At 37.7% G+C, this 25,011-nt stretch overlaps 1 protein-coding gene across 1 annotated transcript in view; it reads left to right on the top strand.

Moving 5' to 3' along the window:
- beat-VI (beaten path VI) overlaps positions 1-25,011 on the top strand; it is an 89,900-nt gene that overhangs the window by 18,437 nt on the left and 46,452 nt on the right. Inside the window, exons 2-3 of the mRNA XM_067773540.1 lie at positions 15,898-15,989; positions 21,270-21,380. Of these exons, the coding sequence (XP_067629641.1) occupies positions 15,898-15,989; positions 21,270-21,380 (203 nt within the window). The remainder of the gene's footprint in view (positions 1-15,897; positions 15,990-21,269; positions 21,381-25,011) is intronic.

The following is a 25,011-nucleotide window of genomic DNA, read 5'->3' as shown; positions in this document are numbered from 1 at the left end:
AGTGTATCAGGAAAATCTGCTTGATATTATATAGATCCAGCAAGACTAAAGTGACACTGGTAAGATCCAATCAGTTGATTTACGGCTGACTCAAAATTTCGCACAACATTATAGATATATTCTATATCCGATATAATGCAAAGTTATGCTGTAGTTGTAGGTGCGGCTTGCTGGATTGCCTATTTTTTTGATTGCTGAGAGCAATCGCAATATCCTATCATAACAGCATTAGCTTAACCCTCCATTGTGTGATGTGGCCTACGCAGGCTCTTTCGATTTTTAAAGGGGTATATCTTTTTGTTTCGTTAATTTTTCAAAAAACGGCGTCAATATACCATACAGGCCTGTTAGCTGAAGCTTCTGAAAATGTTATAACCATTTCTAGCGAAGTGATTATGAAAAATATATATTTTACACAAAAACTTTATATGCTAGGGTAAATGGCCTGCACAGGCCATCACTGCAATTTTGGTGTAGTCATGTATCGTACTTTTCGGCAGTTTTACTAGATTTAGTAAAAAAAAGCACGAGAACAGGCGCCAGATATCTCCAGTTATGTTGGAATTGAATTTGGTTGCAAATTTTCTTTGTGTATGATTTATTTCGCTTTTTGCAATCATTCTTGTTTGAGCGGAAACAAGTTAGTATTTATTTACAATTGAAATAGTGACCTGTATTATTCATAAAGTGTTTCCTTTTATGCTGTACCGGAACAGAAATATCACTTTTAGACGAAGTAGATAGGGCTCGATTAGTTATCTGTAGTAGTAGTTATCATCAATCAAGTGAGTAAGTGCGCCATCACGAGGAAGTGCTGAGCAAATTTACTGCAGCGGAGGATGAGAAAGATAATCCGTATGCCACCGACGACTATGATGATGATGACTATGTTCCTGTCGATAACGGAGACGTGTCTGATATTGAGAATGAACTTGAGCTCAAAGAAGAGTTGCCTAAAAACCAAGACTTTTATGACGTTGAATGGGATTAAGTAATCGAAAAAGAGCCTAGTGTCTCAAATCTTGCCAGTGGAGTGAATCGATTACTAGGTGAAAAAGCAATATAATGAGTGCAAGATTGACAATATGTTTTGGAAAAAGCAACCGCCAGCACCTAGAGCACGCCATTGGAACCGGTTTATCAGTACCCGCACCAGACCATTGGGACCTGCTCATAGATTTTTACCGATTGCAGTGTCTATTTTTCGTGACATGATGTCACCTGAAATAGTGGAATTATCCGTCAGTAGAAGTGATCAAGGCCTGGAATAAGGCTAATCCAACATGTAAGCCAAAAGAGTAGAAGCCGACTGACGAAATGGAAATGTATGCTCGGTTTGTATTGCTATTATTTTTCGGTGTGCTCCACTGTAATAATATGTAAGCAATGGATCTATGTCATTCTCGGCATTTTGATATTTATAATGCAACGTTAGATCGATTCAAAATGTTGATTCGGTTTGTTCGTTTTGATGGAGCAAACACTCGTATTGAATGTATGCTGTTGAGTAAATCTGCACCAATTGACGACATTTTGACTATGATCAATCACAATCTTCAAGAAGCATATAGCCCTAACGCAGCAATAACAGTAGATGGTCAGCTATTTCCCTACCATGGGCGAACTAGGTTTACGCAGTATATTCCGTCTAAAACGGAAAAGTGTGGAGCAAAAGTTTGGTGGGTCTGCGATTCTTCAACAAACTTCTGTTTTTTTTTTATTAGTATTACACTTATATTGATTACAGACATAATTTCCACACCACCCTACAAACAAAGCACGTTTTCTTATAGGTGGCCTAGCCAGGCCATTTTAAACAACGAGTGGATATAAAACTTTCACACAATGGACGGTTAAGTAAATGCACGATTTTTGTCAAATTTTCACCTCCCTGATATACAAGTTGCGTATTTAAAAACTCAGGCATCGAAACATCTTAAGGTATGATGTATCAGCTTCGCTTCTCTAGCTTTATGTTGTCCACAATATAAATACCCCCTAAATGTTGTTTCCCACGTCACCATTACTGCGCCATAGAGTTTGGTAGAATTTTGATACCTCCCTAGGTCACCTTCATGAGAATTCCACCTGGAAATCTTGATTTCTGCTTTTACTGTATTGTACACATGTATTTGATACAATAAGACTGCGATTACATGATTTCCATCTTTTTCCCAAGCATACAAATCTTAATCACAATGCGGCATTTAAAATAAAAAGTAAGTAAGGAAGATTAAGTTTGCGTCCATCCAAAAATGATATACTCTTCCCGAGCCTAAACATGTGCCATATAGCACTTAGAATATTGTCTATTACGATGCAAGATTCGCGCAAAGGCGCTCAAATGGCAAATGAGGCGGTACATGTGTACAACGATGGTTCCAAAGTAATGGAAGGTGTAGGAGCTGCGATTTACTGATCCTACAAGCTGACAAATCACTTTAGTATTTTTAAGGTGGAATTACTTACTACCTTTGCAGCAGTTAGAGCAACAATCTCTCAATGCGCAACATCTTAAAGTGTGCTAGAGTGTAAGCAATCTCTAGAAAGAATCGGAATAGGGAGATATTTACATTAATTGGATTCTTTAGCATTTGGGAATAGAGGGAAATGAATAAGAAAGTAAGTAAGCCAAGAAATGGCGCATAGCCAGCGGCTTTTACCGTGGATATTTCAATCAGATTGGGCAGGGCTGGAAAGTGTCGAAGGTCATACGGAGGTTTTACAACTTTGGACTTGCGAAGTTAATCTTATCATTGAAACCAGACACTACCTTCTGGCGTTAAATGCTTTAAATCAGGCAGAAGTAGGAAGAGCGCAATCCTCACGGATCAGCTATTTCAACCTGAGCTAACAGCGTCAGAACATTATAAGTTACCACAACTCTCCTTCCCATATAAAATTTGACATTTAGTATTTTCAAAATAATTGCGATTTTTCTGTGGTTTTCAAAGTACTCGATATACACAATGTGGGCGTGGTTATTATCCGATGAATGATGCGTGCCAAACAAAGTACATACATCGAAATTCTCAGTGAGATAGCACAAAGCTTCTACTAGTTTTCACGCATACAGAGGTAAGGACCTGGTTTAATCAAATCATTTCTTTGATTTTGTTGATTTTCCTAAAACATGGATTAATGATGTACGTATAACTTCAAAATGTTGATAATGTGACCTCCTGGTTAAAGTGTCAACTTCGTGGAGATTTCAAATATTTAAGCTTTTTTTCAGTACCTTGTAAAACCAGCGAAATTAGTTTTTTTTTCTACAAATTATTTGGAAGGTAGCGAGTTTGTTGTGGCAGAAATTGGATGGCATGAGATCTTTAATATTTCCGAATAATAATAAAATAGATGCGCTGAAGTTTAGCATCCGAATTATCTTTCTCTTTTATTGAATTAATTCTTTCCTATTTATACAAAAGTTCTTAACCTATACATATATACATCCTTACATTAATATTTACATACTAGAGGTGCATGACTCAATAGTGAGAAATGCTTTGTCAGCGAATTATTATATTGACCTACATATTGTCAATATGATTCCTACTTGAGCAATTTGGGTATGACGCATTAATGCATTAGGCGACTTGGTGAACGCGAATGAACTCATGGTAGTTACCTGGGTCAAAGAACGTATGTTTGTAATGTTAAGCGTGTTTGAAGTGAGGTGAATTCCACGCGATACTACAGGTCTGCCGAAATGATTGGGTTCACTAAGGCTCATCTCTCAATGGTCATTGTAGTTTTAACAGGAAACTGTCCAATGGCAATCCATATGGTACATCTCAATGTACTGGAAAGTCCATCCTGTTGCAGCTGTATGGAGGATGATGAGGTGGAACCATCGAGTCAGTTTATGCCTAATTGCCCAGCTTTTGCAGTATTTTCTTCGAATGTATTTCAGTCATAAATCACTCGGATCGCCGGGGAATTTATCCAAGGTTGAGATCGCCTCATTCGAAACTATATACGCAAAAACTCTGTGAGTAGATGTGCATAAGTCAGCGTTATTTTATGTGGTGCCACAATGAAAATTCATGCTTTCCAAGTGAGCTTCAGTTTTAGTTTTGCTGAGCTTTATATTTGTCATCATTACTTTTGGCTGGGGTGGGGTTGACAGTGGCTGGAACATTAAGGATAGATTCAATATGACGTCATGACAATTTCGTAGCAGTCACTGAATTTCACACTTATCAATATATAATACCAAAAATTTCACAAAGGCACTCAGGTTTACTGTGATTCACTGAAGTGACTGAGTGCTTTCATATCATACGAATGTTGGTTTACACGAGTAAAAACGACTCGTTGCGTTCTACATAATTTCCCCCCAAGGTATACTTGCTTTTCGGTTAAGCCCTTACATGGACAACGACACAAAACAGTGAAACTATTTTCCATCAAATTTGGTTATGTCAACTTCAGGGCCGTTTCCTGTTCGAAACTGGAATTCGATATATTACAAGGTTTAAGAGAAAATTCGTCCAATATTATCCTCTAATTCATTAATTTTTTTATCTCCTTCATACTAGTGATGTTTTTATCGAATTTGTTGGCGTATTAGTATTTTGATATAAGGAAGTAAATATTTATTTTAACTTGTTTCTGCTGCTTCAACCCACTGCATTATAAATTTAATAAACTTGTGTAGCATGAGCACCAGAGCATAATCAAATAAAATTGCTAAAGAGAGAGAAGAAATAAAAAAATATATTTTAAATATAGCGAGAAAATGGATAATCGAAGGTAGATATGGATAATTATTGCATTATATGTACATATGCATATATGTGTGTATACGGAGAAACTTTCCAACGGACGCCTCTATAAGGCGGACACTTCCCACAAGTTAAAGAAACAGTTTTTAGAGCAACCATGTTTAGATACTCGACCAAGCTGATAAATGCCTTCAGGAACTATGAACTATTTTATAAAATAGCTACATACGATTGAAAAATACTATAAGTTGTATAAGGACCATCCCACTTACTATTTCTAGAGCTGAAAATTTTATTAGACATGATTTTGATGACCTTGCATAAAACCATCTCGGTTCCATAAGATTGGTTCTACATGTATCGTTTTTTACGACGTTGCCGCGCCTTTGCCACACCCTTCAGCCTTTATTAGGGCTCAAAGAACTCCGCGTTACTTACTTACTTACTTACTTACTTTTGAGAGCGGTGTTATATAAAAAAATGTGTCTTTAAAATGAAAGGCTGTGAGTACCATTAACTAAATAGCAACCCATACTCTTGAGCGGACACCATTCTTATGTTAGGTTAGGTTGACCTGGCCGGTCTTTGAGGACTTCACATAGACTGAATGAGTTCGTAGTGTTACCAGAAGTTTGGTTGAACGAGCAAAATGAAAAACCATATCAAAAGCCAAGACCTATGTTAAAAAATAACTCAGTCCTCTTGCCAAATACTAGAACTTTTCTGACTTAAGCCACTTGCTGCTTCTAGATCTGACAGCTGTATCACTCCTGATAGATGTAGTGTTAGCCTGGCAAGCGCAGGGCACGAGCACGTGCTCTATCGGTTCCTCCTCCAGCCTGCACTTCCTTCATCCATCACTGACCAAGCCTAATTGTAAGGCATATGACGCCAGAAGGCAGTGTACCCGTCATGACTTTACAGTCCTCTCTTTTTAATTATAGAAACAACTTTGTTAGTCTAAGGTTTTAAGACCTAGACATAATCTTCGAGGACACTACTCTTGGACGAACAAAAATGGGCTGGCGGTTAGTGTTCGCTTTACAGGGGTTTCACTGTACACGTATATGTGCAGCATCGAATTAAAACTCCTATAATATAAGGAATGCATTAAAAATTTTTATGAACCATTAAAATCATAGCAAATGGATCATAGATATGAAAAGAAAGGGAATATGAAAATAAATGCCAATTGAATGTATCATGAAGTGAGAAAAAAATGTAAATTATTAAAATATGGAAAATGGGAGGTAATTAAGATACAATGCGAAGTGCTCATATTATGACAGTTGGTCATCTGGCCTACAATCCTCATCTTCAATAGACAACCAAACTCACATGTTAAAGTTTTGTTTACCGTGAAAGCAACAAAAAAAAAAAAAAAAAGGATAAGGGAAAATATGCTAACATTAAAAATTTCTTACGCCTCTGGAGTCCTTAACCCTCTACAGTTACCTAGGCAACAGTGGCATATATGCGATTGATACGTACTCCTGCAGAAAGTTGGGCGTATGACTTTTTTAAAGCCAAGACAAATCTCTATACCTGCTCTAATAGCGACCGTCTTAGTATAAAGGATTAACACTTAGATTAAAGTTATCTGGCATGCACCCGTTCGACCATGTTTACACAGAAGTTGAACAACTCCCTATTTGAACTACTTATAATACCATTGATGAAAATTAAATGGTAAAGTACTTAAGTTTGGTTTGACATCAAAAATTTAAAAATATTTAAAGGCCACACAGAAATGTTCACGACGACGAGCTGAGTTGATTAAGCCATGTCAGTATGTCTGTCATGCTGCCTGTCAGTCTCATTTTAACGGTTAGAAGCTTGAATTTTCTCCAGGTGCTTACATATATGACATACATTTTTATCTGAAAAAATCTGTCATATACATAATATCAACATATACAACATACAACTGATTGTTCCGATTTTATGTATATTTCGAGTTTCATCAGATTATTGTTCATTCATGAAGGTATGAGGTTTTCGATACATCTCAAGGCCGTGCCTTTAAACTTGTTTCTGTTTTGACTTCGTCATAGCCAGGTGGGGGATTATTAGTTCCATCTCAAAATCGATTGTGGAGTGGACCCTGTTCGTCACCTATCGAAATTTTTTCCCCAAATCTTATACATTTCCGTCTTGTTTTCAGCCACATATGACGAGTTTGTAACTCAATGATAAATATTATCTCACAAATGTATCGCAATATGCCACGCGATCGGTGCGATATTGCTAACTATCCAGATGCATGTGATTTCCAGCGAAACTTTTTGTTATATAAGTTAAAGAGTCTTTGATATCTGAGCCACACTTCTCTCACAGTTATTAGCTTGCAGGGAAGTTACTTAGAAATCGATTCCATGATCTCTAATTATCTCGATCTCTGCTATATCTAGTGAATCTTTTTTCCCAAATTTTACATTCTAATAGGGCTTTAAGCTGTTTTCAAATGTTCAAGTCTCTAGCTCACGGTTAAGTTATTTATAAACCGATCGCAATATTCCTTATCTCGTATAAATTTTTCAATTATCACGACCCGCGCGCCAACTAGCAATAATTTTGTCTCCTTTTCAACTAGAAGTTGTTCAACAATTTTTTACAGTATTTCCCAATTGTTTCCTATAATACTTCCTACAATGGATCGGTATCGGGAAGGCTCAGTTGAAATACAGCCGGATATATCCATTGGCTGTAAACCATCCAATAGGCACCGCTCGCATAAGACCCTGGACAAAAAATCGGCAGCACGACCAAACATATTTTTTCATGATTTTAAATCATGATGAACGGAGCTTCTTTCTGACTTAGCTAGATAATATACATTAGCTTTCAGTCCTGTTTACGCTAGAGATGACGATCCCGAGATCTCGGGACCACGGTTTTTTTTCAAATCCCAAAAATTCCGTAATTATTCGACCTTAATCCCGGGAATGTTGGAAATAGCAATTTATTATGCATTGCACTGGCGGAGAGGAAAATTTAAAAAGTCGGTAGCAAGATTTTTGTTATTGGTTTCTAAGGGGTTTATTGCACAAAACCTTAACCTGATTTGAGATGTGCCTTATAGGTCCAAGCTTTCAAGATATTCTTGTCGTAAATTTCGACAAGCGCCATTTTCTGCTGTACCACAGGCAGACGAAGGTCAAAATAAATTTTGTAAATAGAAACAGGAATAAACATTCTCGAAGACTGGCTCGTGGTGAACCCGAATCTGAGATAAAGCAGTCCCCGAACTTCAAGTTTTTAAGATACGGAATACTAAAAGTGCAAAAATAGAATTCTGTTTTTAAGCAAATTTTTTCTCCTGAGAGTAACACTCTTACTCTTCAAAATTGAGCTTTTAGAAAATGTCTTTTTGCTTTTGAAAACCTTTGAAAATACTTAGTTTGGAAAATTTGTCTATGTGTTGCAATTTTAATCCATAAGAAAGAAAAAAATGCCAAATTTCGTGACAACCCCGGGATAAGAGATCGAGCTTTCAGATCCCGATAATCCCGTGGCGGCAAAAGTTCAGAAAATTGTCAGCCTAGTACGCACAATAACATTCACTAGTAAATTACTCGCCTCAGATTATGAATTTTCGTCTGACTTGTGGCTAGCGTTAATGGCAGCATCAGCTTGACTTTATGAGCTAAAAAAATGTATTTAGCTATGTATGTAGGTATGTAGATGTGCTCCACGTACTTGCTGCTGATGAAGCTCACTTAATTATGTGTCAAACACAGTCATTGAATGATAATTTTGTATACATAAACATATGTACATTCATACATTCATATGTATATAAGTTTGTATGACGCTGTCAAATAATTTTTATAATTTTCATTAACATGAAATGGTATATTAACTTTGTTTGTAACGTTGAGAAATATAGAAGATAGACTCACCATTAAGTATACCGAATTGATAAGGGCGACGAACTGAGTTGATAAAGCCATTTCCTTCTCTCCGTCCGTCCGTCCGTCTGTCTGTTTGAACGCAAACTAGTCCCTCAAATTTTGAGATATCTCAATGAAATTTGGCACAAGGATGTATTTTTGTATTATATTAGACATTTTTCGGATCCGGTAGGATCCTATAACATAAATCTCACATACAACCGATAGTTCAGATAAGACGGTTTGGTCATTCCTGCAGCAATTTAGAAAGTATAAACGTGAAACTCGGTGATATAAATTCTAATATATCATAGAAAATATCCTAAAAAAATCACTTTGATCGAAGCTATATATAGTTATATCCCATACAACCGATCGTTCAGATAGAATGATTTTTGGCCATTTCTCCCTTAATTTAGACAGTATAAACGTGAAACTCGGTGATATATATTTTAGTATATCATAGAAAATTTTCTGAAAAAATCACTTTGATAAATATAATAGAGTAATGATCATTATAATTAATTTTATCAGATACTGCTCTAAATTTCTATCTGCAAAAGAACCAAACGCAATTTCGGGAAAGATTTGCTGAACTGTCGAATATATAATTCCAATATTCAGTATTGCAATATGGTCTTTATTTATTCTACTTTGGGAGTAGTATAATTATACCCTAATATCACGTACTTCACAAAAGCATATTTAAATCAAACTGATTACTGATTCCTCAGTTTGCGCTGCTTTTATACTCTCGGTTTTCTCATCCACCCATTTTTCCTAAGTTCTAGTCATTTCGCGAAATTCTGTTCGAAAACAGCCATATCTTCGTTGCTTTGTACATAAGTCTTGCCGTTTTTTGTTGTTGTCATTATTTACTAACATCATAGTGATGCTACTATTCGCCACAGTATATTATACTAGAGGTACAAGGTCCCAAATTGGACTAGGCTTAAGATAGTTGGGTGGCCTTATATGAGAAGCATTGCACAAGATATCCATCAATCATTTTAGACAGTTAGTTGTCGTGAAAGTGCTTTCTTGGAGAACGTGGGATCAACGCGCTCTCCCACTCTGTCTCATTGGTTATTTAAAGTGTTTATAAACCCTATCGTACACTATGGGGTCTTTTTTTTTGATGGACAGCTATGGACACAATAGAACCTAACTCAAACAGTTAGAGAAGGTATGCAGGCTATCAATGCTTAGAACTACGGGAGAACAACGGGAAAACAACGTCTGCACTATACTCACTTCTGCACGTTCCACCTGTAGACCTGGTGGAAGACAAAAACATAGCGTCAACAACTGTAAAGAGGCTTAATGGCTCGGGGCAGCTTGAGTGCAGACCATACGGATAAAGTAGTATAGCGTCATCAATTACTGTACAAACAGTATACCATATTCCGTACCTGCACTTCGAAGGAGCTCCTGAAGCGACTATATAGTTGGATGGTTGGCGCAATGGTTCTAAAATGGCAGACGAGGCGATACATGTGTACACCGATGATTCCAAAGTAATGGAAGGTGTAAGGTTAGAGGTATACCGCGCTGACCCAGAAATAAGCAAGCGGAGGTAGAAGCCGTAACAATACCAGTAGAAACAGTAGAAGAAAATAGCTTAAACTGCAGTCGCGTCAACTTTATTATTGATATCCCAGCAAAAATCAAGGTAAAAAACTCGCACAGCACAACATCTAAAAGTGTTTTTGGCAGTATGCAATACCCGGAAAGAATGGGATAGCGCGAGGTTTACGTCTATATTGGGAGTGAAAACTCTGATGAGTTTCTTTAAAAAAGGGGCTCTTCGAAGCTTTCTTCGTAGACGTCCCAATAAAACTGGCCGAGAATAAAGTTAGTCCAGAGTTGTAATTGATCACCCAAGTAGGAAAGGCGTGGACTCAAGCGCGCGCTGAAAAGTGTCGAAGATCATGAGCGTGTCTTGCAACTTCTATTAACAAATTTACCTGTCTCATTGAAAGGTAACAACTGTAGGCTCATAACAGGTATTCAACCAGACACTGCCTTCTGATTTTACATGCTTTTAAATTAGGCATAGTCAGTGGAAACTATCGATTTTTTGCTCACTCCTTGCGCTTATCAAGACAGGATTCCAGTTATTAGGAGTGATATAGCTATCGGTTCTAGAAGCAGGAAGTGCTTTATATCCTAGGAGACTTTTAGCATTTGACAAAAGGACGGAGTTAGTTAATAACATAGATCATGGTTCTCGATAGGATCTTTCAGTTTGGTCATTAAACAAAGTTTTGGTAACCCTATGGACTCAATCAGTTGATGTGAGGTCTTCACGAACAGGCCAGTTCAACCTAACCTAACCTAACAAAGAAAAGCGGCATCAAACAAGTACCACTTAATCGATACATCCATATCGATATGTCAGTGTATCCCTGACATCGCTAGTAGAAGTTTTTTTTTTGCTGTTTTAAAAAATTCATTTTATTTATAAATCATTAAATTTGTTTGCTGTTTTAACAAATAAAAATAAGTTTTTTTTTTTTTATTGTATATTTTGTATTTTTTTGCGCTGATTATCATCACTTTTAATTGACGCACAATACTATAAATAAATAGGTTAAGCTAAATTAATTTCTTTAATAACAGTTTGTTTATGAAAACTGCATAGAAGCGTAGGGATTTCGAAAAAATAAATTATATTTCAATTGCTTTGAAACAATGTAGCGGAATGCGATAACGAAATTTATTAGGAAAAAAATTAATTACAATATTTTGTGTTTGTATATGTTTGTAATGGGGGGACACAGAAATTGTCATAAAACTTTTTGTTGTCACGTGTTTTAATAGAATGTAAATGGAACTCATTTAATTGACGTCCTATGTCGACGGTAACGATGGCCAGTTTTTCCATAACCGAAATAGTTTTTATGCTTTGACATGGATATTAAAGCCTCACTGCGATACACTTCGTCCCTTCTTTCATGAAGGGCTACCCACTTAAACCCAACTTCCCACGACCCGCGCAATTCCCCGTACGTGGGACCACATTTAGCACTACTTCGTGTTCTGGTGCACTCTCCGTGACCTCCATGGCTACTCTCACGCTAATGACCTAGGCATCCAACTACTCGTTTGCTTGGAAGTTTATACCTAAGATCTGTGCTGACCGTATTCCATATGTGTCTCCCGCAGGTGGCGTTATTGATGATTCTGCCGGGGGGTAGATCGCGAAGTATCTCTTCAACTCTCGTCCGATGTTCAGCTAAATGCTCGCATTCGAGGAAGGCGTAGCATACATCGTCTTATTTTGTATAGTACCGGCAGTTCGGGTTTTAATCCTTGTTCATTCTTAGGTGATTATTGCGTTGCTTCCGCGTGTCCTGTTAAAAAAATTTAGTCAGGTAAAAGTCGACTTCTCTGTGTGGCGGCCTAAATCATGGTTTCAGTTCAGGAATTAGATCCCTGGTCCAGTTTTCTACGGTGCTGCCGCTCTACTGTTCTTGCCAACATCGAATCAACTCTTCTCGCGCCTTCATGGAATCAGCACGTCTACTTGCTTCTAATACGTTGTCGTATATTACTTTTCTTTTCCAAGTGAGAAGATATATCCTGCAATGACCAGGACAGCTTTAGCCGAAACCGTGCGGTAAGTCGAATTATTCGCAGCGCTCCTCTTCGCTGAACGGAGGTGACAGCGATTCAGTTCTACCCGTATTTCGTTGAGTCCCACTCAAATTTCTGCATCATCTTTTAAGATTGCGCATGAGGTGGTTTAGTTAAAGCTGTGCATGCTCAATGTTATGACAGCTGCCACGTCGTGCGCGAAAGCAAGTAGGAATGTGATTTTTGGAGTTTTCAATTGAAGTAGACTGTTGTAAGTAATTTTGCAGGGATCGGAGCCTAGTAGCGTGCCCCTACTCCGCCTTATATCCTAACCTTTCCTTTACAGTGGGTGGTTTTGTAAGTTAGACAACGGTCTCCCAAGTAGTTCGTCATAATTTCTAGCAGATATCGAGGGTCGGCGGCCACGGTGGTGTGATGGTAGCGTGCTTCGCCCACCACCCGGAATGCCCTGGGTTCTCACCCCGGGCAAAGCAACATTAAAATTTTAGAAATACAGTTTTTCAATTAGAAGACAATGGCAAGCACTCCGAGTGTGTTTCTGCCATGAAAAGCTTTCAGTGAAAACTTATCTGCCTCGCAGATGCCGTTCGGAGTCGGTATAAAACAAGTAGGTCCCGTCCCGCCAATTTGTAGGAAAAATTTAAAATTAGCACGACGCAAATTGGTAGAGAAGCTCGGCCTAAAATCTCTTCGCAGGTTATCGCGCCTTACATTTTTTTTTTATTTATTGAGGGTCAATAAGCTAGCGATCTAATTCCTCACTTATGTTGTCGCTCCTGGCTAAGTTAAGATATTTCTTTAGATCAAGCTTGACCAGAAAGACCTCCGATCTTACTACTTTAGAGCGCCCCTTGGGAAGCCATGCTGTCGATGAGAAAATTTTCCCCCATCCTCTATTTCTCATCTTGGGGTATTGCTACATGAGATTCTCCATCAGTTTCCTTGTGGTATCCAGCATACATATTGGGTAGAAAGAAAATGAAGAAATGCGGCCTCTTTTGCCCTTTGGAACAAGAACTAGCCGTGCATTGTCTTCCATCTTATGGGGAAAGTTGGTTTCGAGACATTTGTTATATATGTGCAACAAAAAAAAAAAAAATTCTAGGCAGATATTTGCTGCTAACCGCCTCCAAGGGTTTTCCTTCAGGACTTAACTCTTTTTTAGATTTCATGCTACTCTTCTTAGAGAAATGGTTAAATGCCGTGGTCTTCTTCGGGACGTGCCCTTGTCGATACCGAAAATTATTATACATCGACAAGAGAACTCTCCTTTTTAGTCAATTTTGCAAAGCAGGCCAAACACGAGCCATATTTAAAGAAGAAAATTCAAAGTTTGTTCAGAGCCATACCTCAAATCGTCTCGTTTTTGTACTAACTACCTAACTACGCTTTTTGAGACACTTCCAGAACTGAAGCGCTCCACAAGGATCACACTTTCATATGGTACACCGATGGTTCGAAGACGTCGGAAAGCTATGGAGCGTGGACCTTCGGCCTTAGGACCAACATATTCATACCTCGAAAAGTGTACGAGCATTTTCCAAGCAGAAGTTATCGCCTTAAACTGGTGTGCAAAGATAAATCAGCGACAGTCAGGCCGCGCTTAAGGCAAATTCTTCAGGTGTGACTTAATCATCAACAATCCTTGAGTTCGTGGCGAGATTAAACCTTCTAGGGACTTATAACACCATTCCTTTAACTTGGGTACCTGGCCACAGAGGGATGGATGGAATCGAGCAAGCGGAATGGCTGGCTAGGATAGCAGAGGCCGAAAAGTAAATAAGGCCTGAGCACATCATGCCGTTAGGGTTACACACTATTAGAGAAAACCTCAAGCAAATGGGGGCGTGTCTCAGAAAATTATGTTGATGCCAAAGTCTAAGACTTCGGCAGGCAAAGGCAGTTAGAGGAAGATATAAATTAAGATGTAATAAAGGCATGATAACCTGGAAAAAAGCTGCCTTAAAATTTTAACAGACATTCTTAAGAGTCACATGCACAAACTGGGTTTGTGGCTTAACAGCTTTTGCGGGATCTGTGTATACGGTCCCTGCATCGCTAAGATTAGAAGGCAGATACATATATTCCCCTAAGCCTAGCACCATTCTGGGTTTCCTCAGAGAACTCGGTTCGGACGAGGTGCTGTGAAAAGAACAAGGGCATAATAGGCCAATAGGTGGCAGTACATAAACTCACAACAATCAATATATCTATGTCTTAAGTAAAAGGACAGGTCTTGCGTTTTTATTTCCTGTGATTCAGAATTGATTTCTTTGTATATATGTATCTGCTAACAGATGTCGCTGATGATGGCAACATTAACGCTATTACGATATACAATTTCTGGTCATAAGCCACAATTGCTTAGGTCCTATGTAAAGTTATTTAGTTAGTTTTCATTTCCGAAATTGCGGATGCGCTGTTGTTGATACTGCGACAGTGCTTCGCTTCATCTAATACGTACGACCATTCACAAATTGTCATCAATATCCTCTAACGGGAGTCCAAGGAATATTGTAGTTTCAATAGGGGCAGACCAGATAGCGGGGTGTTTCTTATACGGCTGAGTTCTCAGGCAACGTATTTCCTCATAATGCTTGCAAAGATGTTTTCTTAGTCCCTGGGGTGGTGCCTCTTCAATCAGATGTCTGTTAGGATGCTCACATTGCTGGGTATTCAACAAAAACTGTTTGTTCATCATCATTTCTCATCCTAGTGGAGAGTATTCTAGCCACACTGTGTAGATGGTGTTCTGAGCACATAAGAAGACTGCCCGTAGCGGTTCGGAGGGCAGTATTTTAACCTTTAGGCTCAGCGACCATATCGGAGACGCCAAGCATACAACATGCATGCCAATTGCTAATGGTAGTGGTGATGAGCGTCTCTTTATTAGGTTAGATTTAAGGTACGATAACGGATGTATTCTCGCCAAAATGTAGATCCGGATCAAACGTCATACCCACACAGTCGGCAGTGTATTGCCATCGACGTGGATTTCCAATATTGAGAGATCAGAGAGATAGTTGTTTTTTTTACAAAGCTTATCGATGGATAGGTCGCAATCTATAGCCATTTTCGTGCAGTCATCGGCATCGGATACAACCGTAACTCCTTCTGGTGGCGAAGGGTGCTTCGATATGTAGAAATTAGACAAAAGCGGAGATGGGACACCACCCTGGGGTACCTCTTGTGGTCTACTTTTTGAGACTAGGGAGAAGAGGGACCCTTCCATATCTTACAATAATATGCCGCAGTCGACTTTATATAAGTCTAGCACTGCGAGTACTGTTCTGCGGTGGGGTTTTTGATTCAACTCAACCCCAACCACATTTGATTCTTCAACAAATACGTCGTCACCAGAAGTTCTTTTATGCATTTTAATCATAAGACCAAAAAAAATTAAAATATTTATATTTATGTATTTAAAAATACAAGGACGGGTGCACAGTGCTTTAATTAAATCTGGATATCTACGGGTGTCGATTTCTTGATAATTTCAGTTATATTTATTAACTTTCAGCAAAAGTCTAAGATTTATTTTCATATTTCAATCCAATTAAATTTTGACTAAAAACATACATTTATGGTACTCTCTTATTTCCTTCTTCCACTGCAAAAACAAATACATATTTGACCACATGGCGACTAAAAAAAACACCACGGTAACCAACTAACAGCACATTGCTTGAAGGACCTGAAAATTTTTGTGCCAGAAGCGGTTATTATGGGCAATGCAGCGACGCTCTCATGCCAATACGATCTGGGACAGGTATGTAAATGTGTAAATGTTTGTAGTAAACATGTAATTGATTTCAATTTGTATGTAGATATGTATTAGAGTGCCCCAAATAAACAAGTAAACTTTTAATCACTGGAAAATGCATGATGTACAAAAAGGTATAACCAGATATTTTGCTAAGTTTATTTAGTAATTCGAGAAGCACATAATCGTAATTGCATCGTGATCAAAATTCGGTCTAGAATTCGAACTTTAAATTTACTTTTGAAAATAACTTCCCTAAGTTCTCTTTTAATTTGAAACCTCTTAGTTTTTAAATATACGGGTTTTCCTCGCAACCATCCGCGTGTGCAACTTTTGTAATTTTTCTGTAATATTATTAACACAAAGAAAAATTATTTGAAGCAACTAGTATATCCTGCCTTTTTTACTTTATCTTCCTTTTATACTCAGTTGAGCAGAGCTCACAGAGTATATAACTGTGATTGGATAACGGTTGGTTGTACAGGTATAAAGGAATCGAGATAGATATAGACTTCCAAATATCAAAATCATCAGGATCGAAAAAAAATTTGATTGAGCCATGTCCGTCCGTCCGTCCGCCCGTCCGTTAACACGATGACTTGAGTGAATTTTGAGGTATCTTGATGAAATTTGGTATGTAGGTTCCTAAGCACTCATCTCAGATCGCTATTTAAAATGAACGATATCGGACTATAACCACGCCCACTTTTTCGATATCGAAAATTTTGAAAAACCGAAAAAGTGCGATAATTCATTACCAAAGACGGATAAAGCGATGAAACTTGGTAGGTGAGTTTAACTTATGACGCAGAATAGAAAATTTGTAAAATTTTGGACAACCGGTGTGGCAACGCCCACATTTTGAAGAAGGTAATTTAAAAGTTTTGCAAGCGGTACATTGGCAGTCGTTAAAGATATCGTGATGAAACTTGTCAGGAACGTTACCCCTATTTCTATATGTGTGCTAAATAAAAATTAGCAAATCGGACGACGAACACGTCCACTTTTAAAAAAAAAATTTTCTTAAAGTCAAATTTAAAAAAAATTTAATATCATTACAGTATATAAGTAAGTTATGTCAACATTCAACTCCAGTAATACAAAAATAAAACAAAATTTCAAAATGGGCGTGGCTCCGCCCTTTTACATTTAATTTGTCGAGGGTACTTTTAATGCCATAAGTCGAACAAAAACTTACCAATCCTTGTAAATTTGGTAGATGCTTAGTGTCTAGGACGATAACTTATTTCTGTGAAAAAGGACGAAATCGGTTGAAGCCACGCCCAGTTTTTATACACAGTCGACCGTCTGTCCTTCCGCTCGGCCGTTAACACGATAACTTGAGCAAAAATCGATATATCTTTACTAAACTCAGAGATGAAACACGGTAATTGTATTGGTTTATTGACGCAAAATATAACTTTAGAAAAAACTTTGTAAAATGGGTGTGACACCTACCATATTAAGTAGAATAAAACGAAATAGTTCTGCAGGTCGAAATAAAAAGCCCTTGAAATCATGGCAGGAATATTTCTCGTGATATTACATATATAAATAAATTAGCGCTGCCCGAAGGATGATGCTCTGGGTCACCCCGGTCCACATTTTGGTCGATATCTGGAAAACGCCTTCACATATACAACTACCAGCACTCCCTTTTAAAACCCTCATTAGTGCCTTTAATTTGATACCCATATCGTGCAAACACCTTCTATAGTCAGCCCTGGTCCACCTTAATGGCGATATTTCGAAAAGGCGTCCACCTATAGAACTAAGCCCCACACCCTTTTAAAATACTCATTAACCCGTTTCATTTGATACCCATATTCTACAAACATACTCTAGGGCCACCTCTGGTCCACCTTTATGGCGATATCTCGAAATGGCGTCAACCTATGGAACAAAGGATCACTCCCTTTTAAAATACTCATTAACAAATTTCATTTCATACCCATATCGTACAAACAAATTCTAGAGTCAGCCCTGGTCCACCTTTATGGCGATATCCCTAAATGGCGTCCACCTATAGAACTATGGCCCACTCCCTCATAAAATACTCTTTAATACCTTTCATTTGGTACACATGTAATACAAACACATTCCAGGGTTACCCTTAGTTCATTTTCCTACATGGTTATTTTTCCTTATGTTGTCACCATAGCTCTTAACTGAGTACGTAATGTTCGGTTACACCCGAACTTAACCTTCCTTACTGGTTTTATTTCATTCTTGCCCATATATTTATTGAATATTACTACATTTATCTCCCTCCCAACATCACTCTATCTCCCACTCCATCTCCTACTACCACTCCCACTCCATCTCCACATCCAATCTCTCTCAAAATGCTAATACCACTCATTCTCCCATATCGACTCACACTCCCACTCTCACTCAAATTTTCACTGGAACTCTCACTCGCACTGCACTTCTACTGATATATGAAATCTTTGTAATAAATTTTGCATACCTGCTTCAAATGATTGCGGAGATAGATCGATCCATACTTTTCCTAATAAGAGGCGGCGCACTGTCTCGGTTCGATTTGCCTGAAATTTGGTATATATGTATGTAGCCCTTTTCCTAGATTAATATTGACGATATTTTTTCCGGGAAGAGGACCAAGGACCGATTTTTTTGAATAAATTCTGTTCTTGGTTCGATTTTCCTGAAATTGGGTATATAGGGAGCTCTTTACCTAGTTTAGTATTTATTTTTTCCGAAAATATAGCAGGCACCGACTGGGATCGGGACAGTGACTTGGAGTGGAAGCGGCACTGAGACAGGGCATTAGACTAGGACTGGGACTGGGACTGGGATTGGGATTGGGACTGGGACTGGGACTGGGACTGGGACTAGGACTGGGACTGGGACTGGGACTGGGACTGGGACTGGGACTGGGACTGGGACTGGGACTGGGACTGCAACTGCGACTGGGACTGCAACTGCGACTGGGACTGAGAATCTGCCTAGGACTGACACTGGGATTGGGATTGGGTCTTGGACTTGGAGTGGGACTGGGAATAAGGGATGAAGAAGAACTGGAGAGCAGAGAAAAGATGGAAGGATAAAGAGATAGAGTTAGGCGAAGATAGAGAGATATGGATAGATGGAGGGGAAACGAAGTGAGGGAAAAGGCGGAGAAGGAGAAAGAGACGCAGAAAAAGAGAAAAGCAGAGGTAAGAGTGAATGAAAAGATAAGGAAAACGAGGGGAGGAAAGGGAGAGTAAGAGGTGAAAACTGCTTAAAAGTTATGAAGAAAGACTAAAGTTAGGGCAGAGCAACGACTGCCGGGTCTGCTATTTTTTATATATAAACTAGAATAACCGCCTTCGTTTTGCTCTAAAATTGGTTTACCGATATTTTAAAATTGAGCCTCGCTTCCCCTCTTAACACTCAATCCCTCTCTTCTCTTCTATTATATGTTGCATTTTTCCTTTCATTCTTGTCCATACCTCATTCCATTTATCTTCCTCCCACACCCCAACCATTACTACTTCAACTACCACTGTCACCACTACTCCTACTGCCACTCCCACACTCACATCCTACTGCAACTAACCTCACCGTTCCAGCTTTTTTAACCCCGGAAAGCTAAGAAAGAAAACGAATGCAGATCAAAGTCATCCTCAAATCACCTTGAACACACCTACAAAATTTCATCAAAATTTGTCAAATCGTTTAGGAGCAGTTTAGTCAGAAACACACGTACAGAATAAATATATATATAAATATTTATTTGTCCTAAAGCTCGGAAAACACTTAACAAATAAGAAGAACAAGACCGGTAATCTAAAAGAAGATATTTTACTGTATTTTCTTTACTCAGCTGAGCAGAGCTCACAGAGTATATTAATTTTGTTCGCATAACGGCACCCCGTAACGGCATAAACTAATCAAGATAGATATAGACTTCTTTATATCAGAATGATCTGGGCGAAAAAAGAAATTCATGTCATGTCCGTCCGTCCGTCCGTTTGTCCGTAAACACGATAACTTGAGTAAATTTTGAGGTATCTTAATGAAATTTGGTATGTAAGTTCCTGGGCATTCATTTCAGATTGCTATTTAAAAAAGACGAAATCGGAGTATAACCACGCGCACTTTTTCGATATCGAAAATTTCGAAAAACCGAAAAAGTGCGGTAATTCATTACCAAAGACGGATAAAGCGATGAAACTTGGTAGGTGAGTTGCCCTTAACAGAATAGAAAACTAGTAAAATTTTGGACAATGGGCGTGGCACTGCCCAATTTTAAAAGATGGTAATTTAAAAGTTTTGCAAGCTGTAATTTGGCAGCTGAGTACTTAATGTTCAGTTACACCCGAACTTAACCTTCCTTACTTGTATTACCTAACAATGTAGTACGTCAACAAAGTGATACAATACCCTAAATTGAATGTTCTCGTTGTTTTTGTAAGCACTTTGAATGTCAGCAAAGAAAATTATACATTTATTTATATTTGCTGATTCACTCGCTATATTACTACCAACAAAACAAATATGTACACACAAAAATATCAAACACATTTTGCCTATTGAAACATTTTCATAGTATAAGTATGTACGTATTTGGCATTGTTAGTGGTGCCATTTAAAAATTAATATTTTAGCGTTAAATCAAACTTTTTAAAAATGTTTAATGGTCTGCATTTCTTCTTCCATAAGTATGTTTGCATCAGCTGCTCTATAAATATATGAATATGGCAAGTTTGCAAGGCCTTTAACCCATACGGCATATGGTATTGAGAAGCCTCAGTTCTTTTTGAAGTTTTTAGGCATTATATAAGACCACTTAGCAAATAACGAACAACCTAATATATGTAAAAATGTAAGAGCTTTTATGCAAGTACGCGAGTTCTAGTGTTTTGTTCAACCAACTGACATGCAACTTATGCCACGTGCTCTTAAACACAGTTTGCTACTTGCAACTTGGCAGCGTTTGACAACTAGCGCATGTTCACTTTCCCTTTGGCACACCCTAACCCCTTCCAACTACAGTTTTAATGTTGTTGGTAAAATGTCGACGCGTTACTATTCGTGCTGCTGCTGTGCGCTCCTCAATTAAAATAATTGCACGATAATTCGTCACTAATTCCATTCCACTTGCTTGCTGCCAACATGCAACACTTACTCTTCAAGTTCTATGGCTCTGAAGTCTCTGATATAATTATATTTGCTAGCTTACTTACTAACTAACTGTTTTGTTCCGTTACATACTCACACTTGTATAAAGTACGAACATTTATATAGTTTTCTCTCTCTTTCTTTCTTTTTTATTTTTAGGTGGCACTTTACTCTGTGCGTTGGTATTTTGGCACCGAGGAGTTCTATCGTTATGTACCCAAGGAGATGCCGCCCACATTGGTCTTTCCGGTGTCTGGCATTAATGTCGATGTAAGTTGAAGCAATTTTTTTTATCTTTTTTATGTTCCTCTGACTAACATTTCTCGCCGTTACGTGTCTGGTGTTTTCTGTGAATATAAAAAAATATTGCTTTATTTCTTTTCTTTTTTTTTAACTTTGCTAAAGGATAGTTGTTCTTGCACGCGAGATTTGTGTCATTTGCGACAAATTTTCATTTGCATGCGAAGACATGCAACCAAAACATGGTAATAACAATAACGACATTTGCGAATGGTTTAAAACTATCACGAAATGGCCATTAGTACATTGTTAAGTGAATACAAGTATACAAAAATTAGTATTATAGCATCTTCATTGGGTCGAAATGATATAAACTGACACGCTGGTCATTTGGGGCTCTCTCCAATTAGGAGAACAGGGAAGTGTTCCCTCCAAAATGTTAGCACCCTCTGCGCATCGGTTACCAGGTTGCCGTTTTATTATACTCAGCTGAGCAGAGCTCACATAGTATATTAATTTTGTTCGCATAACGGTAATCCGTAACGGCATAAACTAATCGAGATATATATAGACTTCTATATATCAAAATGATCTGGAAAAAAGAAATTCATTTCGCCATGTCCGTCCGTCCCTAAACACGATAACTTGAGTAAATTTTGAGGTATCTTAATGAAATTTGGTATGTAAGATCCCACATCTCAGACCACTATTTAAAATGAACGAAATCGGACTATAACCACGCCCACTTTTTCGATATCGAAAATTTCGAAAAACTTAAAAAGTGCAATAATTTATTACCAAATAGAGATAAAGCGATGAAACTTGGTAGATGGATTGACCCTATGACGCAGAATAGAAAATTAGTAAAATTTTGAACAATGGGCGTGGCACCGCCTACTTCTAAAAAAAGGTAATTTAAAAGTTTTGCAAGCTTTACATTGGTAGTCGTTCAAGATATCGTGATGAAATTTGGCAGGGTCGTTACTCCTGTTACTATATGTGCGCTAAATAAAAATTAGCAAAATCGGACGACGAACACGTCCACTTTTAAAAAAAAAAAAATTTAAGTCAAAGTTTAACAAAAAATTTAATATCTTTACAGTATATAAGTAAATTATGTCAACATTCAACGCCAGTAATGACATGGTGCAATAAAATACAATAATAAAAGAAAATTTCAAAATGGGCGTGGCACCGCTCTTTTTCATTTAATTCGTCTAGAATACTTTTAATGCCATAAGTCGAACAAAAATTTACCAATCCTTGTGAAATTAGGTAAGGGCAAAGCTTCTATGACGGTAACAGTTTTCTGTGAAAATGGGTGAAATCGGTTGAAACCACGCCCAGTTTTTATACACAGTCGACCGTCCGTCCTTCCGCTCGGCCATTTACACGTTAACCTGAGCAAAAATCGATATATCTTTACCAAACTTAGTTCACCTACTTATCTGGGCTCACTTTATCTTGGTATTAAAAATGGGCGAAATGCGACTATGATCACGCCCACTTTTTCGATATCGAAAATTTCGAAAAATGAAAAATAATGCCATAATCCTATACCAAATATGAAAAAATGGATGAAACATGGTGATTGGATTGGTTTTTTGACGCAAAATATAACTTTCGAAAAAATTTTGTAAAATGGGAGTGAAACCTACCACATTAAGTAGAAGAAAATGAAAAAGTTCTGCTGGACGAAATCGAAAGTTTTTGGAAACATGGCAGGAATACTGTCAGTGGTATTAAGGTGCTACCACACTAGTAACAAAACGTGTTACAACAGTTATATAACCAATGTTATGTAACTTGTTAGAAATTCAACTGAAAAATATTGTATAACACGATGTTGTGTAACTTTTTTCTGTTTTTATAGCAGGTTACATGTTACCCATAGGTTGTCGGTAAAGATCAAAGGAATTAAATAACTTGGTTGTATAACAAGTTGCAATTGTTTTAAAACAATTGTTATACAACTTTGCTATTTCGGTACCGGTGTGGACGTACCTTTATATATATAAATAAATTAGTGGTACCCGACAGATGATGTTCTGGGTCACCCTGGTTTACCTTTAAGGCGATATCTCGAAAAGGCATCCACCTAACGAACTATGGCCCACTCCCTTCTAAAATATTCTTTAGTACCTTCCATTTGATACCCATGTTATACAAACACATTCCAGGGTTACCCTAGGTTCAATTTCCTACATGGTTATTTTCCCTTATTTTGTCTCCAAAGCTCTCAGCTGAGTATGTAATGTTCTATTACGCCGGAACTTAGCCTTCCTTACTTGGTTTACTTTAATTCTGTCGCCGAATTTTTTTTGTAAAGTTTGCGGGTGTTATTCACGTCTGTTTTTTTCCTGTAGAGGCATCTCGCTTTGCTTAACAACTCGTGGTAGCGTTTACATATTCTTCTTGTTGAATTCGCCTTTAGGCTTAATCTCCTCTTACTTAAGAGATTCATGTGATGTTAATTTAAAAATTGCAATATCCTGGATATATGAAATATATGATTTTGAATTATATTTTTAAATTGACCTGAAAGCCAAATGACCATCATCCATATAAACAAAGTTTCAATAATTGACTTTAAATCAATAACAAAAACGTTTTTTCAAGTCAAAGTTTCGTTTAATTTTCCCACTAACCCAGTTATAAATATTAAAACTGCCAATTATCTTCATTTAACATTTATTGATAAATGTGTGTAATGAAATTGTTGAGTAACAACAAAAAAAAACTTAATGAAATCTCATTAATATTCGTGTAGACAATCACACTAAAAACCGTTATTTTAAAATCAACATTTTACGAAGTGCAAAGTGAACTGTGCCATTGTTCACTTATGCCTTTCGTATGCAAAAATTTTGTTCCATTGCTCTTAACCCTTCACTGCTTAGCTGCAATTTAGTTGCATGATATGTATGTATGTATGTAACACAGCTTTTTTGCTTGCTTTATTTAACTGTTTGATTAATAATCCATTGTAAGTTCATAAGTTTTTGTTAGTTCCACACTGCAAATGCATTTCAAAACTCATTCGACGGCTTAAGCGCCAAATACACGACACGACGATTTCCGCGAACATTCCCGTTATGTCATGTTTCTGCGACCTTTCCTGTCATCAAAATATTTTAATTTTTGGCGAACATTTGCGCGAACTGTTCGTGCGTGTACGGCGAAATAGCTCATAATCGTAGTAATTTCTGAACGGAACAGACGTGCGCGGAAAAGTAAAATGGACAATAAAAAATTTCTGAGTGAATTTATTGAAATGTATAAATCTTTGCCATCATTGTGGCAAGTAAAAAGCAAAGATTATTGTAATAGAATTAAAAAGAATAATGATTATGCGACTTTAATCGAAAAATTAAAAGAAGTAGATCCTGATGCCACAAAGGATACAGTTATAAAAAAATAAGTAGTTTGCGGGCGCAATGCCGGCGTGAATCAAAAAAAAAGCGAGCAATATTGCTGCAGCACAATTGTTGTCCGTATTCATCGCTGTCTGACAGAGAACTAATGTTCGGCCAAAAGTTCGTATGGTGTATGGCCAAAGCTGCGAACAAGATTGCGGAATGTTCGCGGAAATGTTCGTGTCGTGTATTTGGCGCTTTACTCATATTTAGTTGCTCATTTACATTAGCGTTAGGAGCATTAC

Source organism: Eurosta solidaginis, chromosome 1, assembly GCF_040869045.1.
Source record: "Eurosta solidaginis isolate ZX-2024a chromosome 1, ASM4086904v1, whole genome shotgun sequence".
NCBI classification, from domain to species: Eukaryota; Metazoa; Arthropoda; class Insecta; order Diptera; family Tephritidae; genus Eurosta; species Eurosta solidaginis.
Note: the sequence above shows the minus strand (reverse complement) of the source record. Positions and strands in the feature narration are given on the sequence as shown.